The 26,266-nt window shown below is 37.0% G+C and overlaps 1 protein-coding gene across 2 annotated transcripts in view; it reads right to left on the reverse strand.

The window, feature by feature from the left end:
• SNX24 (sorting nexin 24) overlaps positions 1 to 26,266 on the reverse strand; it is an 87,233-nt gene that overhangs the window by 14,788 nt on the left and 46,179 nt on the right. For both annotated transcript variants that reach the window (XM_074532254.1, XM_074532255.1), the window contains one exon: positions 21,534 to 21,638. In XM_074532254.1, the coding sequence (XP_074388355.1) occupies positions 21,534 to 21,638 (105 nt within the window). The remainder of the gene's footprint in view (positions 1 to 21,533; positions 21,639 to 26,266) is intronic.

Consider the following 26,266-nt stretch of genomic DNA (forward strand, 5'->3'; position numbering starts at 1 on the left):
GTTGGCCACACTATTGTGGACACAGGCCAGGATGCCATTGGCCTTCTTGGCCACCTGGGCACAGTTGGCTCATGTTCAGCTGATGTCAACCAGCACACCCAGGTCCTTTTCTGCTGTGTAGCTTTCCAGCTTCTCTGCCCCTAGCCTGTACCAATGCAGGGGGCTGCAACACCTCAAGGGCAGGACACGGATCTTCGCCTTATTGAACCTCATCCAGCTGGCCTCAGCCCATCAATCCAGCCTGTCCAGATCCCTCTGCAGAGCCTTCCAGCAATCAACACTGCTACCCAACTTAGTGTCATCTGCAAACTGACACAGGGTGCACTTAATCCCCACATCCAGTTCCTAGATAAAGACTTTACACAGGGTTGTCCCCAGCACTGAGCCCTGGGGATCAGCCCTTGTCAGTGGCCAGGAGCTGGATGTAACTCCATTCACCTCCACTCTCTGGGCCTGGCTGTCCAGCAAAGAGTATGTCTGTTCAAGACATGAGCAGCCATTGTGAAGCCATCAGCATTCATGACTGTGAGATTTAAACTCAGAATACCCACTGTACACTTCCATTGTCCCTTGTTTTTGAATCCTCATCAAAGCATTTCCATTGTTGAGATCATAAAACACACAGAAAGGTATTTGCTTTTAACAGTAACACATCAGCAGGAGCACAGTATTCCTTCAAAGAAAACTTATTCATTTCTGGATTAACAATGGTGTATATTATCTTGTTTATATCTGCATTAGAACCAGAGAACTAAAAAAATTACAATAATAATGATGATGACAGTAACAACAATAGCAATAGTAATAATAATAATGATGATAGCAATAGAGTACCATGAGAGAACTGAGTATTAAAGTGATATGCCTGTACAGGAAAATAGCAATAACAATAAGGAGTAGAATTATTGGCAACAAAGATATACACATGTGAAGGGAAACATATCACGGAACTGCTGTGACTGAAACAGAGAGACTCTGGATACATGGTTACTGACTGTAAATAACAACAGAGGAAAGGGACCCTGTTTAAATACCTACTGCAGCCCTTGAAAGGTCAGAGCCGACTTTCACTTCTAAAAAGCTTTCCACAAACCACACCCACCCCACCAAAAGCCTTAAGGCAAACTCAGCAAAGATAAATAAGTTGTTACAAGATCCTTACAAAGATAAATAAGTTGTTATAAGATAGGTTAGGAGAACACTGCTCCGAGTGATCCATACTGGAAAAAATGTAACAAAACAATGATAGACTTTAGAACGGCCATTAGCAATTGGGGGAGTGAGTTGCTGATGGCTATAATAGCAGTTTCACTTTTTAGCTTCATGAGGAATCTCCCACAGCTCTAACTCATTTTGCTGGCTTGGCTCAGAAGGGAAGAGACAGATGTTTGCTAAGGTCTGAGGAACTTATCTATGAAAACAAGTCTCGCTTTCCACAAGAATGACAATTTCATGCAAATCTTGTATCAAAATTTAAAAGTCATCTGAGCATGATTTTCTCATCTGCATTATTTCTACAAGACACTGTAACAAAAATGCTATTCAACTCTACAATAACTTCTTATTTTGTATCTCTGACATTTTCTTGTCAGATGTTTTGGGTCAGAGTAAACTCTTGAGAAATGATTCTACATTCCCTTTGAAACTAATTAGACTAAGCAGCAGGTACCCACTCTGAAGTCCAAACAAGAGAATGTAGAAAGCCCAGGGAATTCACTTCACCTGGGGTTAATGAACTCAATTGTGTCATTTTTGCAGAGGTAAAACAGGGGTAACATAGCTGGCGAAATATATTTAGGTTTATATAGTGGGTTTTTTTGGGTTTTGTTTGTTAGTTTTGAGTGTTGGTAGCCCTTTCAGCACAAAACACAGTGTTGAATAAATACTCCAGGCTGTTTCGTAATGTTGGAAGTGTAGTTACAATGAAATTGGCAAGCTTTATTTTAAAAATTCTGAAGCTTACTTAAATTTTAGTCAACAAGAAAATACATGCTGTGTGCAAGACATTTACTTACCTTAATTAGCAAAAGAAAGGTAAAAAATCTGTGCGTAGGGCTGAGTTTTTTGGTTGGGTTTTTTTGCGTCTGAATAGTTAATATACTAACAATTTACTCTGATATCTTGATTCTGTACTTGAGGGGTGATTGCTAACAATGGCAAAGAAGCACAAAGTATATTGTGACCACTGACAAACTTAGAAATGGAGAAAACAAAGAAAACTGGAATCAGTCCTAAGAGTACAGATAGATATCACAGGTATAGAACTAGAATTTGAATGTATTTGTTTAAATTTGTGAAAGCAAAGGGCCCTCTCCTAGCAAGAGAAAACCTTGTTTAAAAACACACACTTATCCATGTTCTTTGTATTAACTGCTGTTTGTAAACATTCTTATGTTTCAAACATTTCCATAGCCCCACAAGTGAGCAAGACCAAATCAACTTAGAACAATGCAATAAATGCTGTGCTGATAGTATTAGCAATTGATTAAAAAACATCTGTTTTCCTTGCTTTGAAAAACACTCATAAGGAATGTCTACTATGTATTGGAACCAACAGGTTAAAGTCAAAGATACAAATAATGTCTTCTTGCCTGCTTATGCTATAGAAACATCATAAGAAATGGTCAAGATGTAATGACACTTAAATATATGGATATTAAAGCATAAGACAGCATTTCATAAATTACACAAGCAAACTGAAATCAATGCCAGAGAGAATAGAAGTACATTTTTAACAGATGCTGATATGCATGTTTAAATTAAATTCTTGATAAGTAATTAACTCTGCTCACTAATAACTAACTCTGCTTGACAATATTTTGCCAGGGGTCATTACTCAGTCATTATTTTCATTAAAAAGAAACACAATACAAAAGAAATAGAGGACAGTAGAGCAGTCATAATGGAGTAAATTATTTAATTTTATTTTCCTAAATAATCTAAGAACAGGAAAATGCTCAAGACTGTCCAAAAGCAACAGTAAGCATTTCTTGCAGTAAGTCACTGCAGAACAGTCAGTTGAGCAAGAAAGGCTTTAATATGAAACACTTGTCCAGTTTTGTCACCACGTGTCTGAATTTAGCTCTCACACTACAACACTTGTGGATCTTGACAGATGGGTTATTTCTATATGAAAAGAGACTGATTAAGGACTGTACCCTGATCCTCAACATCACCCTGTAAACTACTCTGTCAGGAATAAGACTACAAATTAATTAAAATGTTTTGTCTTAGAACAAACATGCCTATACTGCATTTGCTGACATCCTCTTCTATCACATATCTGCATTTTTTTTTAAATCTGCCAAAGAATTAGAGATCTTGTTCATGCCAAAATTCTGCATTAAATATCATTCCACATACATTTTCAGAGAAAGCTGACTTTGTCATGCCTGCGTGTCCTCCATTACAGGAGAGATCCAGCAGCAAATTATTAAATTCTGTATTCTTCAGTTAAATTACCTGTTTGCATAATCAATCCCAACATATTGCAGTATGATTTTGTCTTGCTAATGAATCAACAGTCTTTACACAGGTAGGACCAAACATGTATAAATCAAAAAACCACAGCAGTTAAGACTAGTGGTGTGGAGCCTGAGATGCTAAATTCTGGCTATTTAAAAAATCTTAAGTACTTGCTTGCTCAAGATTTCAATCTGCATCAGGAATTAATGTCATCAGAACTGCCAGAACTGGACAAAGTAATTCCCTTCCTCTGCAAACACAGAACTCCTGCTTTTCGTTTGCACAAGACTTCCCTGTTTTTCTTGTAGAAAGCCCACAACCCTAAAAAAATCCTCATAACCCCCCATTCTTCCTTTTTTCACTCCTGCCACCCTGGTAAAAAAAACCTCACCTCTCTTTCAGAGAAATGAGCATGCCTTGTTACATGCTGCTCTGTAACTATAGGAGCAAATCAATAGCAGCTGAATGCCATCTGCTTCGGGCAGCAGAACAGCACCAAAAGTGTGAGCAATGCATCTTCCCTTATTGAAAGGTTATTTTATGCAAGTAAACAATTCATCGTCTTCTTGCACGCTTGATGCTCATTTACCACTTTTGATCAATAAAATATGCAAAACAACAAAAAAATTGAATCCTAAGAGTAGTTCTGATGCCAGTGTGATAGGTAATCAATACCAGGTCTCTGTTCAGTAGGGCAGCCAGTAGGGTAACTCCTTTGTTGTATGAACCCAAGAGAAAGTGTGGAAATGTGTCTCATACTTATAAAACACAATAAAAGAGTGAACAACGCAACTTCTATCCTGGAAATTAAAAAAAAAAAAAAAAAAAAAAAAGGGAGCCACTATTTTAGTTGTGTTTTCCCCCTAACTATCAAACGTTACTAATGTCAACTTGCTTGATCCTTTCTTGCAAAGAATCAGCTGTTATGGTGTTGCTAGAGCTCCACTATCATTACACAGATATTTGGTTAAATTGTAGTCATTACAACTGGACAACAAACCTTCTTCCTTGTGAAGCTGCTCTCTACCTTATTAAGCCTCAGTTTTCAATGTATTTATGGTTCAGGTGAACTCAGTTTTTCTGTTAAAAACAAACTGCTATGGGAATTTCTTCTGCACAGTGTTTCTTTTAGTCAGACCACAAACTGCCTTATTACATTAAGCCTCTTGACAATTGATTCGAGTAGAATACTTCTCTCCCAACAAAGAAAACAACATCATTTTTACAGATACTGCAGAACAAAACCTCCAATTTAAACAGTTTCCTAAAATAACATAAAATACTTGAAATAACAGCTGCTCCCCACAAATGCTCTCTAGTTTAGTGTACCAGATATCCTAACATTAAAAAAAAATTAAAATTACTCTCTCCTTTGAAGAGCAATTTTATAGATTGTATCACAAAGCCACAAGTTAAGCTGCACATTCTGTATTCTGATTCGCACTTCACACCAAATTCTCTTCAATCTTCTTTCCTGCATATTTCTAGAAACACAATTATCTGGGTATGTGACCTTTACATACATTTGGTTATTTGAACTGAATAAAAAAGCTTGAAATTCTTCTGTAAAAGAGTATCTTATGCAGGGCTTTCATTTAAGACAACTAATCAGTACAATTAAAAAAAAACCCAAAAAACTTTGATTTTTAAAATATTTGCAATGCAAAGACATTTTCCAATGCACAGGCTTTGAGAAAAGTTCTATTAAAATAAAACCAAGAAATACTGAATAAAACCCTATTTCACCCTAAGATTATAACCAAACAGTAACTTGTAGTCAAGCAGCAGTACTTCTACATAGGAAAGGCAAAAAAAATTCTCTCATTAGCAGTTCAGTTCTCATTATTATTGCAAAAAGAAGGAAGAACATATCTGTAAATCAATGTGTATAGAATTTTTAAGGAATTACTGGTAATTAAAAACAACATATTCACACATGTGGAAAAAGTCCCTCTGAACAATCAATGAAACTTACTGAATGTAAGATAGATTTGGGATTAGAATTTATTTAAATAGGTGAATTAGAGGCAGGTTTATAAGCTACAGTTAAAAATTTTTCTTTTATTACCTTGTAAGACCCCAAACATTAGTAGTGGTAACAAGCAACCACTCTCTTCTGTATAATGTAGTTTGGATCATGTTCCTCCTGCATCCCTTCTTCAAAAGTGCTTATGAGTTTATATGAACTTCAATATATCGCTTGCACACATTTATAGAAGCCAAAACAACTTTGATCAAATTAATAATACAGAACATAGTAGTGAAAGTGCAGTAGCTTGGAGTCAATGACCCAACTAGCAGCAAGGGTATAATTTAAAGTCAGAAATTTCCAGTGCATGCACCGTTAGCCACAGTGAACCTGTTACTGCTCTAAAGGGAATTGTTTGCCTCTTATTAGATTTTCTACAGCACAGCCATAAGTGATAAATGTACTGCTGTACTCACTGTCAAGTTAATCAATGCTGCCAAAGTTTTGTTGACCTAACAGTAATCCATAAAGTGAGCGGCATTTTCTCTATCCCTATGACATCTCGGTCCTCAGTGGGGATACAAATCTTACAACAGCTTCTCAAAAAGAAAAAAAACAAAAACAAAGCAAAGCAGGGGGGAAAAAGATATTTTCAAAATTCTATCTTTAAATTAGCAGACTGTGAGAATGCCTTGCTTCTCTGACAAATTGCTTAAAAATGATGGCCATACAATGGAATCAGTTTGATGACTAAAATACTAGCAAATGGATGACTTCATGGAGGATAGAGCCTTGCCTGCTAAAGAGAAGGTAAAAAACAGCTTCATGAGTCTTTCACAGGAACAGCTGTGAACACGATTTACATGTAACTATAGATTAGTGCACTGGTTGGAACAGAACACATTGCAGCAATTCTGAAGACAGTAATGTGAAAACAATAATAAAAAATCACCACCAATAAAACTTGTCTATTGCTGTGTCTAGCTGTAATTCACAGTCCATGTGAGGCATCACCACTAGAAAGACGAAAAAGTCAGGAAACAATCCCTGGTAGAACAAGCTGCTCTATAAACAAACTGCTGCCATGGTCTCAGAAGCAATTATAGACGTATGAAATATGAATTGCCATTGATTTTTCTTCTAGAGGTCACTCTGCTCCATGTTTTACGCAGTCTAGGCATTTATTTGGGTGGCAAACTGACAAGTTTTAACAGAATTAACAGAGCAATGTAATCCTTGCTCAATCACAGGTACTTCATTATGGTTCTACTCTTTGACACTTGTCCCTCCCAAAACTTACCAGCAAGAGAATCCTTCATAAAAGTGAGGAACGATGCAATTACTTGGGAAAAGAGACCATCCTAACTTGGTCAGCAAATGCGTATTTACCTTTCTGTGCTGATGGCACACAAGTGGCATCAGCTGGAAGGCTGCACTTGTCACACCATAGCAATTCTGTGAACAATGTTCTGATTTGGTTAAAAACTGTCCACATTCTTGTTATTGAAAGAGGGATAACTTCTCCAAAACAGAGAAAAAATATTGCAATTTAGCCTGCTAACAGAAGCAGAAGAGTAATCTGTACTTCCATTAAAAATTATCATAACATTAGAATGCTGCAAGAATGCCAAGATGTTCACTATAAATCCCATATTCTTGATGCTATATTCTCACTTAGCAACTACTTGATGTTCCTCACTCAGCAACCAGAGAACTACTTAATTATGGTCAGTAAACCCCACAAATGAGGCTGAAACTGAGTATCACAGATTAATGAATCATACATATATTCTGGCATTTTAGACAGCAATCTTCCTTATTTCTATTACTCACTTTGGCACAAATATTTGGTCTCCATGTTTTCCATACAAGAAGAATTTGTAAAAAAATGTGGTGTTGCACCTTTTCTTCCCAGTGGTTATTATTTCTCTGAAGGCTCTAATTTACTTTTTAAGAAAGCTGTGGCATCTGAAGCTAGGTAAAAATGTTATTTAAGTCCCACCTCGTGGTGCTTCAATGAAAAGGCAATACAGTACTATATAGAGTGGTACAGAAAGATTAATCAAACTCTAGACTCCATGATGAGCAAATAAAAGCGAGTATGCCACCAGATGTGGATGAAGTGTAACAGTTCAGAAAGGATTTATAGTAGATCTGAAATCCACAAAACACCTATCATTGTCTCTTGACTGGCCACAGAGATGACCTTCAATACATGATCATCAGAAGACAATACTAAACTGACATGTAGATTGAATTGAATAAGATTGAATAAAGTCAAAGGGACAAAATTAAATATCAGGGGAAAAAAAAAACAGAACAAAAAAAGGCTGAAAGATGGAGAGCTGAAAGAATCTGAAGTTGAAAGAATCTGCTATAGATATAAAAAAAAGATAATATAGTGGTTATAACTGGCAAATATGCTGCAGGAAAAATAATTTACATGTCTCCATACACACAGTAACAAACCCATCAGTCTAGTCTGATAACAGACTTCTCTCTGACTTCCTTGGTGAACATCACTGCTCTGTAAAACTGGGCAAAAATAATTGACAAACTAAAGAAATTTCGATTATTTTTGAAATATTTGCCACTTAAAATTTGGGTTGAGATGTCAAGCCTGGCTGCTGGATCTCTTCACTGAAATGCTGTTTATACTTTTACATTAATAATACAATTCCTGAGTTTCTGCATTGAACTCAGTTATCAAGAGCCTTCTATAATATTAGAGGGCAAATTTGTCATAAAACCTGCTAATCTTTATTTCCAATACTATGAAAAGACCTCAATATTCTGTGGTAACTTACTCCTGCAGTACCTGTTCTTGTAATTCCAGCACTTAAAACTGGATAACTAATTCAGGTCACATAATTAAACTTGCCTGAATTTGATTAATTATAAAAAAATTCCCCCTGTAAGGCAAGTAAGCACTACTGCATGGCATTTAAATACAATATCATTACAAAAACACAAATTGCTTCTTAACTGTGAAGTTATACAACTGCTGCTGTTGAAAACTATTAGCGCATATCATTGCTTGACCTTGACTGAGTCCAAATACACTGAGAAACGTCTGATGGGATAATGTGGAGATGGTTGCTTAAATGCTGCTGGTTGCAAGACTGCAGACTCTGAATTCTGTGCATGGCCATTGTTCCTCCACACTCTCCTGTGGCTTTGTGCGTGCTTTTCTTTATGAGTGTTACACCAGAAACCCTTCCCACTGAACTATGTGTGAGAGCTTGATCCCACAGTGAAAGTGCACTTGGAGATCTGAATGCCTCATCCGGAGAAACTAAGAGAAGTTTCACCTGTCTGATTTCTTCATCATTTTTGGGAGATAATCTGAGGTTTTCAGAATCCAGCATTAAGGAGAAGCTGCTCAGAATACTCTGGTTACACAGAATACAGCTGTGATCTTATTCAGGTGTGACTTGCCAGCAAGGATACAAAGAAAAATACTGTAAATTACCTGTATTCAAAGTTCTGTGTCTGTCAAAGCATGCATGTTATCATCAGTTCATGAGCTGCTATGACAGCATACTATCATGGTTATGAATGTTGAATTCCTCTAATGATGAATGATATTCCAGAAATAAAAAAATATGAAGCTCAAAAAATGGAGGATGAACTCTCCCAGTCAGATACACATAAGTGGAATGACATTTTCTCAGAAGGTTTTATTGGGAAAGTTATCACTGACCTTTTCATTTTCCTAGAATAGTTGTACCCAGTGGGTTGCAACAGCATAAGAAATAAGATTTTTATCCAACCATTTTAAAACTGTAATTCTGCAAAAGTAGACTCCAGCTGTATTGCTGCTGTAAAGGCCAGAGATGCACCACACAAACTGATGCTCTAAGAGAGCAGTTTTAAAAGTTGTGGCAGCTGGTATATTTGTGCTGTCAATTTATAGGAATGATGTCAACACACAGAGCAGCAATACAACTTACCTAGCCAAGGTAGTTGTACAAAAACTGAAGAAATCAGTCTATTTCATGTGCCCCCTTCTTGATGGAGTAGATTACTCCAAAGCAGAGTATACAAAACAATTATCAACAAGCAAAAATTTTGTAAACAATTTAAAACGTATTTATACTTGAAGTGTACAAATTTACTTCAATATCTAAGGTGACAGAGAGACTTTCTCCTCATGATGATGTGTGCTGTCAAAATGCTGACACCAGCATTCAGGTGCTTTTTCTATTTTGTCATTAAGAGAAACATCCAGAGGATGCAGAATGATGTTTGCACCATGTGGACCACTGCAATTTGGCATGCACAGGCAGCTGGAAGAAAGGAACAACCATCCAAAAGGCATAGGAACACAAACCTGTACTAAAAGGGAATCAAAATACAGTGTGTAAGCTAAGTGTCTACCAAACACAGGGGTTACTGATTATTAACATAAGCAAAGCACACTTGGAGATTACTGTGTCTACAAACACAAGTGCTGAAGTATATGCAGGGCTTTCTTATGCTTTAGATGCAATTAGAATAAATCTTCTGATGTTTCTGAATTGTATGATCTGTGTTTCTTCCATGTCTTTTATTTCTGTATCACATATAAAATTTTCCTTTGGGCTTAGTGGCTACTCTCAACTCAGTTTTGCTGCATCAGTGCTTCTTACTGCTTTACGTAAAATTTGCATTCATTGATAATGTTGGTTCAGCCTAACTGTTATAGTGAGCTTTGAACTAATTGCTCTCAATTAATCTGTTCCACTCTTTGATAGCTTATTTATCAGATTGGTAAAGATAGATTTAATGGTGCTTGCTGGAAACAAGTTCTTTAATTGGAAATACCTGAGTGCTTAGCTCACTTCGTGCTCTGGCAATTAAGGACAATTTGGAAAAGCGTTTTTCCCCCTACCTGATTAGATATCCAAAGAAGCAGACAAAACAAATGACAACACCACCTAGCAATATTGGTTAAAAATAAAAGCCCAGCAGCCAAATTACTTACTATGAGAAATGCGAACCATCCCCATCAATTCCAATACTGTGTTACATTCATTTTGCTGTATCTTTGCCTCCCAAGTAGGTAAATGGCAAAATTTCTTTCAAAATGCATAGCTCTATGCCTGCCTCTATACAATTATCCCTTTCCACAAATAAGCCAAATCAACAGAAGAAATTATTTTTCTTGATTAAGCTCCCACATTTCTCTTGGGATGAAACAAAACAAACAATTAATCTTTCCTTATTTGTTCTCAGAAGAACCTGCATCCCTTAAATGTACAATAACCAGGGTACCTGTGGCAGGCAGTCGGCAGCAATTAGGCTTGTGCTGAAAACGAATGGACTAGAGTCAGAATGCCTAATCTGCTGAGAGTTTCTACAGGAGGGCAAGGTTAGACCAGGAAAATTCCCTTGCTGTGGAAACACTGTTAAAAATTACCACCTGACTTCAGCATAATTAACAAGGTTTGGGAATTTATATGAACTGAGTAATTGAAAAGAATTAGCAAGAGATATATACATTAATCTTCGCCAGTTACAACATGCCTAATGAAATTAAAGGTTCTACTTCTGCTTCATGCTTTGTTTCTGCAAACTTTTTTCATCTGCAGAAGAAAAAGTATATTAGATAAAGACAATTTTAAGAAATTAAAAAGAAGAAACTGCACCACAAGCCTCAATTTCTACATCAATGCTTGAAAATTTTCTTATATATAACTCAAAGTGTTTATCAAAAGTAACCCTGGAGGTTTCTTATTTTAATGTCCATATTTTCAAAGTCTACAGAAAAAATCCATATCAGAGTTATAAATTTAGGCATTACTCAATGTGTTTTTGTTTGCAAATGTACCTTCACAGAAATCCAAGACTATCTCAGTCAAAAAATTCTGCAATTAATGGGTTTACTAAAATGAGCTTTTTCACATGTAACTAAATCTATATTATATTTGGAGAACACAGACAATAAGCAGGAGGAAAAAAAAGACAATCAAAAGTGATATGGGTAGAGATAGACAATGTTAGAGAAGATAACAAGCATTTGTTATTCTTCTAAGCTACCCATGACCACAGGACCTTCCCCCCTTACTTCACCTTGAAATCCTTCAACAACTTTCAGAAAGGAGTCGTCTAAGACTGCATAAATGCCAAGAAAAGGCAGCACACACACAGACACATGGGAATTACACCTAATGCAGAAGCATTCAATTTACTACAGAACCAAAGAAGAAGGCTCACTACTCTGCCATAACCAGTCTGAGGAAGACTATTTGCCTCTTCCTCTGCTCACCTCTCTTAGCTACTGATAGAACAGCTCTCATGTTTTGCTTAGCAGTCCTTCTCGCAAAGAATTCTTCTGTTCCTATGCTCTTTCCTTTCAACATCTAAACCAGAAGTTCAAGAATTACTGCTTGTTTATTTCAGTATCCTTCTGGTAATCCCCTGTGATTAGTTCCGCAGCTTGTTGGGTTTTTGTTGGCTTGTTTTTCTGTCTTTTTTTTCAGAATGGTCTATGTTAAATGACACAAACTATATTGGACAATAAAGTTATTATGGCACACTAGAATCAAGCTTTAATTCAGCTTCCTTATGTATAAGGATTTATTTAACATTGCTTACACATGTAGCATGATCCTACACTACTTTTTCCCCCAGAAGGAGTTCTTTATCCAAAGCACATAATAAATGGTTCAGTTATTTCATATTTTGTTTTCCTCCTCTGGCTTCCAAACACAGGCTATGTCTTATGTGCAGATTCAAGTCCTGATGTAAAAAAAGAATTCTACACTTCTTCATTAACATTTTCCCCTTGCCCTCATGTGCAATTTATAAATGTGTAAAGAATATTAATGGTGGATCTTCACTCACACAAAGAGTGTATGCAGAACAATGCTACCAGATTGTATAAGGTCAATGCAACCAAGGTCTAAACTATATTCTAATTTAGTACTGTATACTACTGAACAACCTCAATGAAACATAGTGCATTACACTACACCTGCAATAATAAAATACTCCTTCAGCAGAAAATAAGTTTATCCCTATATTAGCAATTCATTAACTTTACGGACTAATTTTGAAGAAAAAGCCCTTAAGATTTACCTTGCTTTGAAAGTCCAATTTAAAAAAGCAATAGTCATTTGTATACCTAAATATAAGAATTACCTTATGTAAAACAGCACAGAAAAGGAACTGAAAATGTTTTCAAAGTGCTATGGATTGATTAAAAAGATGGGGGAAACCTGAATCGTTCTACCAAACTTCAGGTGGTGATAATAATACTGTAGGAATTACTGCCCCCTTCTTCCTTCTTTATTACAATGGACACACATTTTTTGACTTCCCTCCACCTTTGCCAAAGACCTTAAGGAAATCTATTAAATATCTATTAAAGAAAAAGAAAATTTACTGCCTACACATCAAATGTGGAGCTGCATTTAGGGAAAGGAAGGTGACTTCTTTTACCATAGCTAAATGAATTGTCTCATACCTTAGTATGGGATAGTCATCAGCAGATTAGAGGAGTGTGCCAGCCTGTGAGTTTTAGTACTCATAGTTCTGCTTTCATAGACTGTGACTTAGACAGAGAACTCAATTTCTTTCTCTCTCCTCTTAAATATTTTCCACTTATTCTGAGCATGTATAGTCATGACAGAGACCATTTCTCACTGTATGGAAGTGCATGATTAGTACACTTTGATGCTCATCTTAACTTTGGCAAAGAATGTAATACAATATCATTATGATACACAGTATAATGAAAAGGGAACAAGCACTTAGACATGGTTTCTAAATCTGTCACAACTACTAATGTAAGTTCTGTGCTTAACTGAGTAAAATTTATTTTGATCACTCTAACATGTAAGAGTAAAATAAGAGAGTTCATGCAGCACAATTCTATAAAGCAAAACCAAACAGATTATTGAAGATGAAGGAAAAAAAATATTAATCATAAATCACAACACGGCACAAGTTGAAAAGCAAAAATTTAACTCCTAAAACACAAACCAGGTAATTTTCTGAGCATTCTTGAAAAATGCTTTAAATAATTCTTCATAAATCTCTGCAGACAGACACTAAATGAATGGGTCTCCTTTAAATTATCTACAGAATTATTTTGCTTCCCTGTTTTCTTTGGCTTTCTGCTTCCTCTTAACAAATATGCAATCCTGCATGTGTCAGGCACACTCCTTTAAAATCCACAGCCATCGAGACCCAGCTATGTATCTTTACCACCAAAGAAACACGTATGCACAACAGAATCTTAAAAAAGCTGGTCACAGCAATGATGGATTTAAGTTATTAACCGATCAAAAAAAGATGGATGGTGGTCTGCTTTTCTTAATCTACATCATCATCTAGATCTATTTAAGGATATGTGGTACACTAACAAACTTAGTTAAGGTTTCGATAAAATCAGTAGAATAATCTGCCCTGTTACATTGAGACTGTATCGATCAATAAAATCACTTGTACTAGGAAAGTACTGTTAAGTACTGACAATCCCAGCCATTAATATTATTTAACACTCTGCTCACAATCTTTAATGAGGACAAAGAACATTTTGTCTTTTTATACTTATCATACCATTGCTTTTCGAACTCCTTACAGAAGCTGTTCAGCCTTGATTCTGCACACTAAATGGAGTTAGAGACAGAAGACACTGAATAATTTTGGATAATTGAGAGAATTTTCAATGTGATTAATAGATGTGGGTGATTCAACACACTTTCCAGCAAAACATTAGTTAAATCTTATTTCACTGAATCCAACTTTTTTTTGCAACTTTCTAATGCTGGGCCCTTTCTTCTCAGCATATTCTCCTGTATTTAAAATAAAACTGGTTTCCAGAAACGGCAATCAGGAAGATAATCATCTCTCCTGGACTTGATGGGAATTTTTTTTTCGCAAATAAGCCAATTTGATCTTAAATTCGTTAGAAATAGATCCTAACAGTGAATGCGTATATAGGACAAAGGAAAGGACTGCCTCTGCAGGAACCTTTGTGGTGCCTAATGAATGATACAAGGAAGTCAAAGTCACTTCCATCCACTCCTGCTCACAGACATGGGGAACGGTTAAGCAGAAGCCTAGTGGGGAAAAAACCCCACAGGTTAGGCACACAGAGGACAAGGTGAAGAAGAAAAAAAATAAGCCCACATTTTACACAAAATTTCCATAGCTTAAAATTTCAACATCTGAATTCAGCTTTTAAGTATATAACCAATTACCTCCCATGTATAAAGCATTTGGTCTGAGAAAGCCTTTCAAGTGGCTTTGCACAGTCACATCACCTGCATGCCTCTTCATTATCTCTCTCTCTCTCTCTCTCTCTCTCTCTCTCTCTGTCGATACATCTCAATTATTCAAATATGTCTTCTCAACCACATAATTAATTCCTTTTCCTTTTTAGATAGTGGTCATGATAGATACAGGGTTCAGTTCTCAAAAACACATTAATGTTTAAACAAATATAGTAACAAACTGAAACACAAGTGTGTCTCTAACTACCTTAAGGATTATATAAGAAAGGTCATTGCTTCAGACTAAAGATCCATTTAGGACTGTATCCCAAAATGGCTATAAATGGACACCAATGAAGAGTATAAATGTGCAAGACTACCATATAAGACATTTTTCTTCAAAACAAAATCAGCTTCACGAGTTATTTCCACCTAGCGGACCTTCTATGCTTGACATAAGCTATCCTTTCATATACCTTTCCAGCCTTCCAATTGAACGAACTCAAAATTTTGTGTTCACAACACTCTTGGGTGAAGGTACACAGGTATGTGGGAACAATTAAATGCTTGATACAGAATGGATTTTTGAAAATACAAATGAAGAAAAATTGTAATGAATGGATAAATGTGGTGAATGAACATGGACAGAATGGATAAATGTGATGAATGTGAACTGCACAGAAATAAAATTTAAATAGTTGAATGATCATTGAATAATTCTAAGATCATTTTGCCATTGCATTTCCATAATTGAATAGTAAGCAATTTGATTCATTTTTGTTGGGCAAAGGCAATAAAATGTCCCATAAAAGTGCACCTATTACTCACAGAGATCTCAATAATTCTAAATATCTCCAAAAGCACCAGTCACGTCTACAGCTATTACATATGTAACATCAAAAACTGTTCCACTTAGAAAGCACTTACAGATTACATCTGATACTAGAGGTCTGTATCAGCTTAAGCCACAATCAAGATCTTCCTGTCTTTATATGAAGTCCTAGTTTTTGTTCTGCTTAAGAGAGCTCACATAACTTTTATGTACTACTATGGGATCATTTTTTCCACTACTTCAAAGAGAAGAGAAACAATGAAAAACCGTGTACATCACCAAGCATTTCTTTTCCCCAAATAAATTTCTTTTCTTTTCTGATTCTACTCCTACTCCAGAGTTCTGAAGCAGGATTTCAGCTGCAGTTACAGAACAGGCTATTTCGCTATTGAAAAGCAAAGCTCTAGCAAACACATTATGTGGAGTACTTGCACACTAGCATCAGGAGCCCAGATGCCTCATCTTAGAGCAGAGATCTCTCCAGTCTTCTTGACAATGGATAAAGTTACAAATGTCTGAATTCGCATTCCTTCTTGTTAGAACAGCAAGAGGTCAACAGAAATTGAATCAGTTAAGCAGTGAAGATCTAATGAAGCTCCTCATAAGGTGATGGAAAACTTTCTTCTTCACAATTTGATAAAAAACCCTGAGAAATCACATTAACACAGCCCTCAGAATGATAGTGAAAAGGGACAATCACTGAAGCTTGAAGAAAGCACAATTCTTATCCCCAGCTGAATATGAAATGCCATACTAAGTTTGAAATGCTCTGCAACAGAATTTTCAAATCAACAAAAAGAACCTTTCACTATTTTTAACAGAATCTAAAACTTTTATGAAGTAATGTCACAAAATTACATCAACTTAAAAGAAAATAGTACAAAAAATTTGTTCATATCCACTATCCCATCAGAAAACACTATTTACTTATTTAAACTTTACCGCAAGGAATTATGCATCAATGCTTATTGAAGTAATTAAAGAAAATCATAGTGGCCCATGAAGATAAGACAGCTGGAGCCAAATTTTCTATATTGACAGTTTGTCCTCTGCAGTCTAACTACAGAAATAGCTCATTTGTCCTCAGTTTTTGCAATTGCAGTTGAACTGTTCCCCCAAAAAGAGTAAAAGAAAGCAATATAATAATGTGTACTTTTCTTCTTAATATTTCTGATGAGCTTACTCATAAAGCAACTCCACATTATTCATTACATTATTACATCCACTGTTTTCCTAACTCCACCCTGCTGGAAACTAAGACAGCTAAGGAGTATAGAATTGGATTTTAATTTCTTAAAAGAAAAATTATAACAGAGATGGTTTTACTTATGGTTCTCAGGAAAGATTGGTAGTTAAAATATTTTTAAAGAGAACTGCATTCTGAAGAATACTGAAATATAGGTCAAAGTGCTTCTCAGATCTCCAGATTATTTCCTTAAATGGAAAACAAATTTCTAGTCTAGTTTCATAAATGCCATAATTCATTTTTAAGATTTGGATTCCTGAAACTACTGGAATGTTGAAGTTCATCAAGTCTTCATGTCTCACAGCCAAGGAGCACTTTAACCAATCTTATCTCCAGGAATCAGGACTGTTCTCTTTGTAAAAAAGTTCAAGAAAAAATAAAAGGCAAGTATGTTTTCTTGACCTCAGCCAAGAGAGAAATATTAGCTCTACATATTAACTCTGGTTAGAAATGTATGTACATAGAGACCCTACATTTATACAGAGAACTTCAGAAGGTCTACAACTCTCTGTTTTATATTAGAGCCTTGCTAGTCAGAAGAAGAATTTCTTCAGGTCACCCAGACCACATGAAATGAGTTAGTACTCTGAAATTAATAAAAAATATGGGCCTCCTTCAAAATCTCTCCCTATAAGCAAATTACTTCAGTGAAGACTTAGCAGCAGTTATCAAGTCTCATGCTGAGGTGTGGGTGCCACTTCAAAGTGAATTCTGTTAACGATGCTTGTTATCTTGTTGGACTGATGATATCAGCAAATGATGAGATTTCTTTAGCCCAAGGGGGTTGAAAATATCTATTCCATTGAACTTTAAAAGGCAGACCTGTCAAAGGGCAAGTCCCTGGGGTAGACAGACTGGATGGCAATAACATCCAGTGTCAGCTTACTGGGACAAGGATATGACCTAACTCCAAATGAGCAGGTGGCTAGATCAAATTCTTCCCCATTACCAATTCACAGGAAATAAGCTCTGTAAAAACTGCTCCTGCAATAGTATATAATATAAAATGTATTTGTAACAAATACTGCTCCGATCCAAAGCAGCTGCAGCTGCTCTGATAGCCAGTTAGATGAAGTCCCTCCAGTGTCACCCCTCAACGTTCAAAATAAGACTCCAACTACCTGTTCACTTGATCCATCTACAAAATGACTTACTGAACTCAGACACAGTAAAAACTGTGGGAGTTCTCAAGTGATTTATATCTTATTTAAATTCACATACAAACCAAATTACATTTCTGTATTGCTCTGTGAAAACAATCAGTCCAAGACTGGACAGTGGATGAAAAAAACCCAAACCAAACAAACACCATCCAGAAGCTACAATGCTAGTTTATCAGTGTGCTTCATCATCTTCCACACTTACCTTCACCTTGTGGTACTTTAAAGCAAATACATTTATCTACACTCACTACTATGAGGGAACACAGGCTTTCAGGGCAGATCCTTTAGGCAGCCCTTCTCAAATTATAGGCACCTTATACAACCAGCTGCTTAAAATCCTTATCTTCTACCTTTCTTCAACACAAAGCTCCTCATGAAGCTCATCAAGAGAAGATATTTCTAACCATAAATAAATATGAAGTCCAAATCTTACTGCATACTGAAACTACTATCAAGACAGATTTTTGTGAGCAATAGTGTAACCCAGTGATTTATTTTACAACTTCAAAATCAAAACCACCAGGATTCTCATCTCTGCTGTACTGCAAGCTACAAGCTCAGATATACAAGTAAGTAACTATAAAGTTACTTAGTCAATGGCCACTACAAGGCAGTAAAAGCTGGTTAAGTACTCTTCTACTGACAGTAACAGGTGTTTTGAGATTCAGAGGAGACCAAGGGGAGGCATCATTTTCAACATCCTTAGGAGGGGAAGAGGAGGGGGAGGCACTGATCTCCTTGTAGTGACCAGTGACAGGACTCCGGAGAATGGTCTGAATTTGTATCAAAGGAGATTTAAGTTTGATATCAGGAAAAGTTCTTCATCCATAGGGTGGCTGGGCACTGAACAGGCTCCGCAGGGCAGTGGTCACAGCACCAGCCTGACAGAGCTCAAGAAGTGTTTGGACCAAGTGCTCTTGGGCACATAGGGTGACTCTTGGGGCTCTGCTGTGCAGGGCCAGGACTTGGACTCGATGATCCTTGTGAGTCCCTTCCAATTCAGTTTATTCTCTGATTCTGTGTTTTTCTTGTTTAGCAAAGACTAAATCAGCCCAGCTTAAGCGCTTTGTGCTGTAGTTTAAGCTCATGCACAGAGACATTTACCATGATAAACAGAGTAGTAATAGCTTATTTCTTCATACTAATTTGCTTTAATGTTTGGGGCCACAACCTGTCATTCACTTATCTTTGCATCTGTTTCCTCATTAATAAATTAAACATAATCCTTCTTTCCTCTTGTCAGTCAGTTGATTGTTCTCAGTATTCACAAGGACTCTGTAAATATTATTAAACATGCAGTTGAATTACTAAGCATATTAGTGCTCTAGTCAATTGTTTCACAGTATAAAAAACAATAGTAGCACATTCCAGTCAAACTTGTAAAATATGAAAGTCTTACTTAAAAATAGTGTAGATAAATAATTCTTTCAAAATTCTATTAAAATTGGTCTACTATAACAAGAAAACGTTCTGACGCAACCTTTCAAAAACAGAAGTAAAATAAGCAGTCTTATGACAATTAGCTGCCAGTGGCTACTGATACATTAAAAAATAATAAATAAATAAATATTCTTTGTAGCTCACAATTTAATAATACTTCATTTATTTGTAATTTTGCTGCTCTTCAGAAAGATATAATGAAATGTTTCTGAGCTCCTGTCCATCCACTCCAAGAAACAAACAACTAGTGCTGAAAGCATTTAAAAGGGTGGTTTCATCATGAAAAGGTCACAAAAAGTAACAAGGTCCTGGCAACTGCAGCACCTTCCATCTTAGACAGAGGAATGTCTTGCTTTCTTTATTACTTAGTAGAGAATGATTCTACTACCCTCATTTCATGTCAATATTTTTATCTGCATTTAATTACAGATAACGATTTAGTTGAAAATATCTTAAGAACCCAATATGGATAGACCTTGTCAGGTACAGGTCTGTATTCGATGACCATCTGCATGTAATGAATTCATTGAATATTACATCTATGTAATAGCTCAGTATTTGCATATGGTTCTGGCTGGCTTTATACAAAACAATTAATGACTGGCATGTCTTCGTAAAAGTTTATCTGCTGCACAAATGTCTGGCTAAAAGCACCACCACTGCCTAGTGACAGTAGTAGCCAAACAACTCCTACAGATAAACCGTCAGTAGTACCACCTGAAAACATGTTTGCAATATTTTACATAAATGGTGTTAAATAAAAAACTGATCACATTTTCTGAAATTGTAATATATTTCTACACTGTGCTTTGGCAAATGCTTAGAACTATTAAAAGATGTCTCATAACTGAAGTGCCTAACTACGAAATTTTTATTGTCTAGAACCAGGCTCTAATTATCTTAAATGTTAAAATTTCACTGATGATTAATTCTGCGTTCTACTAGTGGGCACAGAAATTAATTACTGTGACAAAAGCATTAACAACTTTTCTTCTTGTTTAAATTAGTATGCACATTGGTATGCATATAACTTAGAGGCTTGTCATGTTTTTAAACAAATGATGCCCAGCAGTCCCTTCCAACCTAAACCACTGCATGTTCCTATGACAGCCAACAGCAATAGAATAGAGGAAGAGTTAATTCAACGGGCAAGACTGCAAAAGAACAAGAATTGACTAACTCTTCCAGTAGGGGGAGATGTTCTTTTACAGTTTATCAGCAATTAAAAATAATAACCTGATTACCTCTCTACCTTTTTAATGAAATCATCTGCTTAAGACTAACTGGTACATGTGCCTTGGTAGTGATTATGTCCAAAAGAAAGTTGTATGGAAACCAGAAAAAACAGTGTGAGTAAAGAGGCCAGTGTGAGTAAAAATAGAAGACTCTTATTCTTGCCTTCATCCCAAAACAATTATGTTTTGACACATTATTTCTATCAACCCCTTCAGTAAAACAGCACTTGGATTACTGTAGCTGAAAGTGCAGTGAACTGGGAACATGTTTAGAGGAATACCTTCATCTAGCTTTGCCACCAGAGAAACAGCTGTGAACGTACACCGCAGGACATTTTTTAAAGCAATCACGGTGACAACAGAAATTCCAGGTATTAAAAATGAATGGATTTACTCCTGATATATTTAGACGTCTATACAATTGCATAATTCCTGAAGACTCCTTTTATTGTCTTTATCAAAATCATGACCCATCTAGGTAGATCGTAAGACTTAAAGCAAATGTCCAAACCAACTGAGATTAATATGAGATGACAGGTGCCTATTTCACCTAGAGGAACAATTCATATACAGGCATGTACAGCAGAGTGATATGAATTTAATGAGCTGATGCTTCCCTAGTCTGTCAAAATAGAGGTGAGCTAACTAAAGCCTCATAGTTTTTCTGCAACATTTTTGATTGGTATAGACAGAACAACTTTGGAAAGAATAACATTATTTTCCCCATTTTAGGCAGAAGAAAATTAAGGTTCACCAAAGTCAATGAGCAGCCTTTGGAAAAATCAGGAAAAAAAAAGCAAAACAGTCTGGATTTCTAGCTTGTAGTTCTGCTAAGTGAACAGAAATCACTGCTGCTGGTAAGTATACAGATTACTTCCCACTTCTAAAACTGCCTATCAGTAACATGCCACACTTCCTACTTTCTAATGCTGTGGAAATGGATGCTGCTTTTACTCTCAGCAGGCTGCAAGGAGACACACCTGCAAGTACAACTCCAAGCCTTGTCGTCGCTGCTCCAGGACTTTGGGGACCCAGTTTCTCACGTGCTTTGAAGGGATCTCTGGTGTTCTTATGAACTTCTTGAGCTGCGAGAAAGAAAGAGAAAGAAAGAAAAAGAAAAAAAAAAAGAGCATAAAAACCTATGTATTAAGGACAACAGCATGGAAATGAAGTTACTTACAATCATCTCCCTGAAATAATAACAGCTGTCATACCTACAGAATGCGGTTAAAAATCTTCACTTCCAGTTGCCCTGGATAGTAAAGAGGAACCCTACTAACAATTTTTTGTGACTAATAATGAAATGGCAACCACTACATGAGAATATTTGAAATTAGATTTTCCCATTAGTCTACCTGGGACAATACCTCACAACATTACCATAACATAACCAGAAATTGCCTTGCTAAGTGCAGTGAACACACGATAATGGCTTTTAGTTCGAGACTTAGGCAATTATAAACAGGTGTGAAAAGTACAAGGAGGCATGCAAACCATTTCTCTAGAGAGTTGGCAATCAAGAGAGAAAAATATTGATGCTCTCAAAGTATACCAAGAGACTGACAGTCTGTGTTTAATATCTTACACAGAGAAACTGCAAGATTGTCCCTGATTATATTTCAAAGACAGCTCCATAACTATTCCTCTAAAGATTCCCACAGGAAACCTTACACATGTATCTACATAGATCTATACATAACATGTATATATATAGATCTATACACACACAAACACACACACACACACACACATATATATATTTATATATGTATACATATGATAGTATATACAAAGACAAAAACATGCAACCTGACAACACTAAAAGTCCCCTTGCTGGAGCAACACATTTTTTTAAAATCAAAAAATATTAATGTTTTACTCAAAACTACAGAGCAAAATAGACTCTGTTGCATTTTAATAGAAGGTGGCATTCTTTCTGTTGAATACTGCCTCTGAGTAAATCTGTAGCAAAGACTGCAAGGAAAGAAACTCAAAATTGACTTTGACATGCATACCCATGGGAGACTGAGAATTTACATTTCATCTTTTAGCTTGCTGGGATGTCACTATAGGAAAAAGCAGTGGCAACGTATCAACATCTCTGCAATCACAAGTATCGAAGCTGCAGCTGGGAAATCTCAATTGCTCTGGAAACATTTTGCAACTTCCTTATTTCTAAACAGTGCTAAATTACAATTAAATGTGAAGTGAGAAAAACAACTTGAAAATAAAACTCCAAACCCAGCTACGTTTACTAACTGATCTTAAAAACAGAATACAACCCCCCGTTTTTCCTTCTAAATTGATTGGGGATGTTGAAGAAACTACAGTCACTGCTGTTGTGAACTATGACAGCACCTGCAAGCAAGCAACAAATGAGAAGAACATGCCAGATGAGTGCAGACAAATCTGAAACTATACAAGCGTCCACCAAGACTTAGCTGCTTACAAGATAAATACTCTGTGGCTGGTAACTCAGCTGGTGATTAACAATCCCCTGGTGCTCTGTGGCCCTGTTACATATAAAACATTCAAATCCCAACTATTTAATGTGCTGGCATAGATACTGGTTGTAAGTATAAAGCCAACATTACACAGATATACAAAAGATATACTAAAAGCCCATTTTCTTATGCTTACAATAATCCAGTCATATATATTGCTATAAATAATTATAACAATGTCAAGGAATATTAAGCAAAACTATGTATGCATTAGCTGTCTTGCTTCAGACTTGTTCCAACACAAAACAAAACACATTTCTCTGAGGACTATTACTGCCCACAGTACCTTCCTGTCTGTAACACTGACCTAATGCCTATTGACATGCTGTAGTCTCTATTTTCTGAAAGACCTAAAGATGATGAACATGATCAAGTAAAGGGTTATTTGCCCAATTATGAAAAGACAATATGATGTAGAGTATACACTAGATATTCTAAAATTATAGACAGCTTGCACAAAAAGGATGTTTTACACTTCAGATTTTTGCAAATTTCACTGCAATAGTTTTAACATTGTGACCTTCTAGGATAATTATATTTAAAAAGAACTACCAATATTTATTAACATATGGGGAAAGAATTATAAAAAGATATTTGGGGATAAATATGAACAAATGGTTGTATTTTAAACTATGTTATACACCTAGAAATAATTTAATTCTTGCTAAAAAGCTTTCCAAATGAGAATAATAAAACTTCTGTTCAGACATATATAATACTGTAATGGGTATGGTGCATAGCCTGACAGGCAAGGTATGTTGTTCATAATCAAGGCAAAGCATAATGGTCTATGCCAGCTATTTCATAGAAGCCAACATCTGTGGGTCGTTTCTGCGAAAAGTATAAATTGTACTCCTGGTGTAACATGGGAGTCTTGAAAATATTTTAAACCTTTTCCACTACAGCCAGATTACACAGGAAGTGGGGCTTTACTTTCTTATACAACTGGAATCTATGAAAGACTGAACCCAAAACAGAAATCCAGATGCGTTCTTGGAAACAGCTTTGTTTAAAAAATATCATTAATCAAAACATTGATTGGCATTCTGATGAATGAATAATGTCTTCTAAGAGCAACAGCCTTCCTTCCTCCCCACAATGCCAGTGAGGCACATGGTTCTCCAGCAAAAGGCACAATCTCCTCATCAGCCTCTACATCCATTTTCTACCACAGGCGTTCTCTACAGAAACTTTGTTTCTCCTATCTACAGACCTCTCCTACATTAAGGGCACCTAGAATATGCAGCAAGTCTAAAGACACCTTTCCAATTGCCATGTACTCGCAGGAATTTAGAACGAAACATACATTTCAAATTAAAGGGGAAGAGAGGAGAATAAAGACCATATTGGCATGCTGATAGCAAACTGATGCAAATACTTTCTCTAGCATTTTTGTAACACTGAAAGCACTAAGGTTCAGAGTATGAGCTGTTCAACAATACTAACCAAAATTTTACAACTTCAAAAAGTAAGACTTACTGGAAACGTATATTGTTGCAAAAATATGATCTATGTTTTGCATCTGTGCAGGGAACAAATAAGAAAAAGTCTCTATTCCTTTGCAGAGTAACAGAAATAGCAAGTGAATAAGAAAACAAAACAAAGTGAAATGTGATGCAAAGTGCCTGGTTAGAATATCTGGTTTTCAGATTTGTTTATTTGCTGCTATTTCTGCAGAGAGAGAAAGGGGGCATCATTTATGTTTTTTCTGGTTCTATAAGAATCTCTGCAAAAGGAGTTATTACAGTGAAAATGGTGTACAAGAAGACAAATCTAAGTGAGACTGCGGTCATCCACAGCTTTTACGTGGAGTAATTGTGCAGCTCCAGAAATTACAGTGAAGTTAGACCAGCTGTCCCATCTCTCTGGCTAGATGGAGAATGCCAGTTATGTGATGTGGACCCTCCACCAGTTCTGCTTTATGTCCATCCTGCGATGGGCAAGGACAAGCCCAAGTACTCCCTCTGCAAGAGGAGGATACTGTCAGTCTTGCAATCATTTCAGCGGATGATGACTGCTTAGAGCATGTCACCACACCCCCTATGACATGAGTCACCACCAGGTGGGTGTGGCTCTGGGACATCCATCATCCTGGAGCACCACAAAGGTGGCCTTCAAGAAGGAGTGCTCAGGTGTCCTGTGGGTGGCAACCAGCCTCCATGCGCTCATTGAACTGCTTTCAGAACCATGGTATGTTCCTGCAGACACTGCAACCACGGATCCATCATGGGATGGAGATATTTGGCAACAGTGTTGGATGAGCCATGGTGGAAGACACCACCCCAACCATCCCAACCAAACACAGGATGAATGCAGAGCTGCTGGGCTGGATGCTGGGGGTGTCCCTCCAAAACTGCATAGTGACATTCGTGCAGCAGTGTGTGTGTGTGTGTGTGCGCGTGTGCTGCTGGGCAATGCAGCAGTAGAAGGGCCACCTCCTCCACTGCTGCTGGTGGGGATCCTGGCAGGCACCCCTTGGCTCCCATTGCCATTCTACAGAGCAAGAAGGGCTCCTGGCTGAGTCAGGGAAGGCTGTGCCCAGGGCTGCCACTTCCAATGGCTCCCATGAAGGGTCACTGCAACTCCTAAAGAGAAGGGAAAGAGACCCCCAAGGCCTCTCCAGCAAACAAGAGCCAGCACCATATCAGTGATGTTGGAAGGCGCCTTGGAACATGGCTAAAACAGGACTAGTGGTATGTGTCAGCCCTTAACAGCTCCCAGCCCAAACTCTTGAAATAAAATAAATGCACAATCTACGGGGAAAGTCTCAGTGTTATTAACAGTATAGATTCTGTCCTCGCTCTTTTTTGCTTTTTTGCCAGGTAGGATGGAATGTTAATCCTAATGGCTCCTTCTACTTGTGTCAGGTACTGTATCATTGCTCCTCTACATGCAAGCACTGCCCAGCTGATCCTGTTCCCAGATCGGGGTCTCCAGATCCAACCCATGACCCACTGCTCATCATCCCAGGCCTGTTTCCTCTTCTCTGTACCTTCTGCTCCATGTCCCTGGGCTCTGCTCTCCTACCAGCCTGCAACGCCTGGGGCAGCCTTTCTATGGCGGCATCCAAATCTCTCCTCTTGCCTGGAGTCACAATTTGGTGCTGGTCTCCAGAGTCATACCCTGCCATAGCAGGAGCCCAAGAAGGGGAATCAAAAAGTCCTGCCCCTGTGAAGGAACAGCTGCACAGCTGCCCAGATGGTGAGCAG

This window comes from Zonotrichia albicollis, chromosome Z, assembly GCF_047830755.1.
Source record: "Zonotrichia albicollis isolate bZonAlb1 chromosome Z, bZonAlb1.hap1, whole genome shotgun sequence".
NCBI classification, from domain to species: Eukaryota; Metazoa; Chordata; class Aves; order Passeriformes; family Passerellidae; genus Zonotrichia; species Zonotrichia albicollis.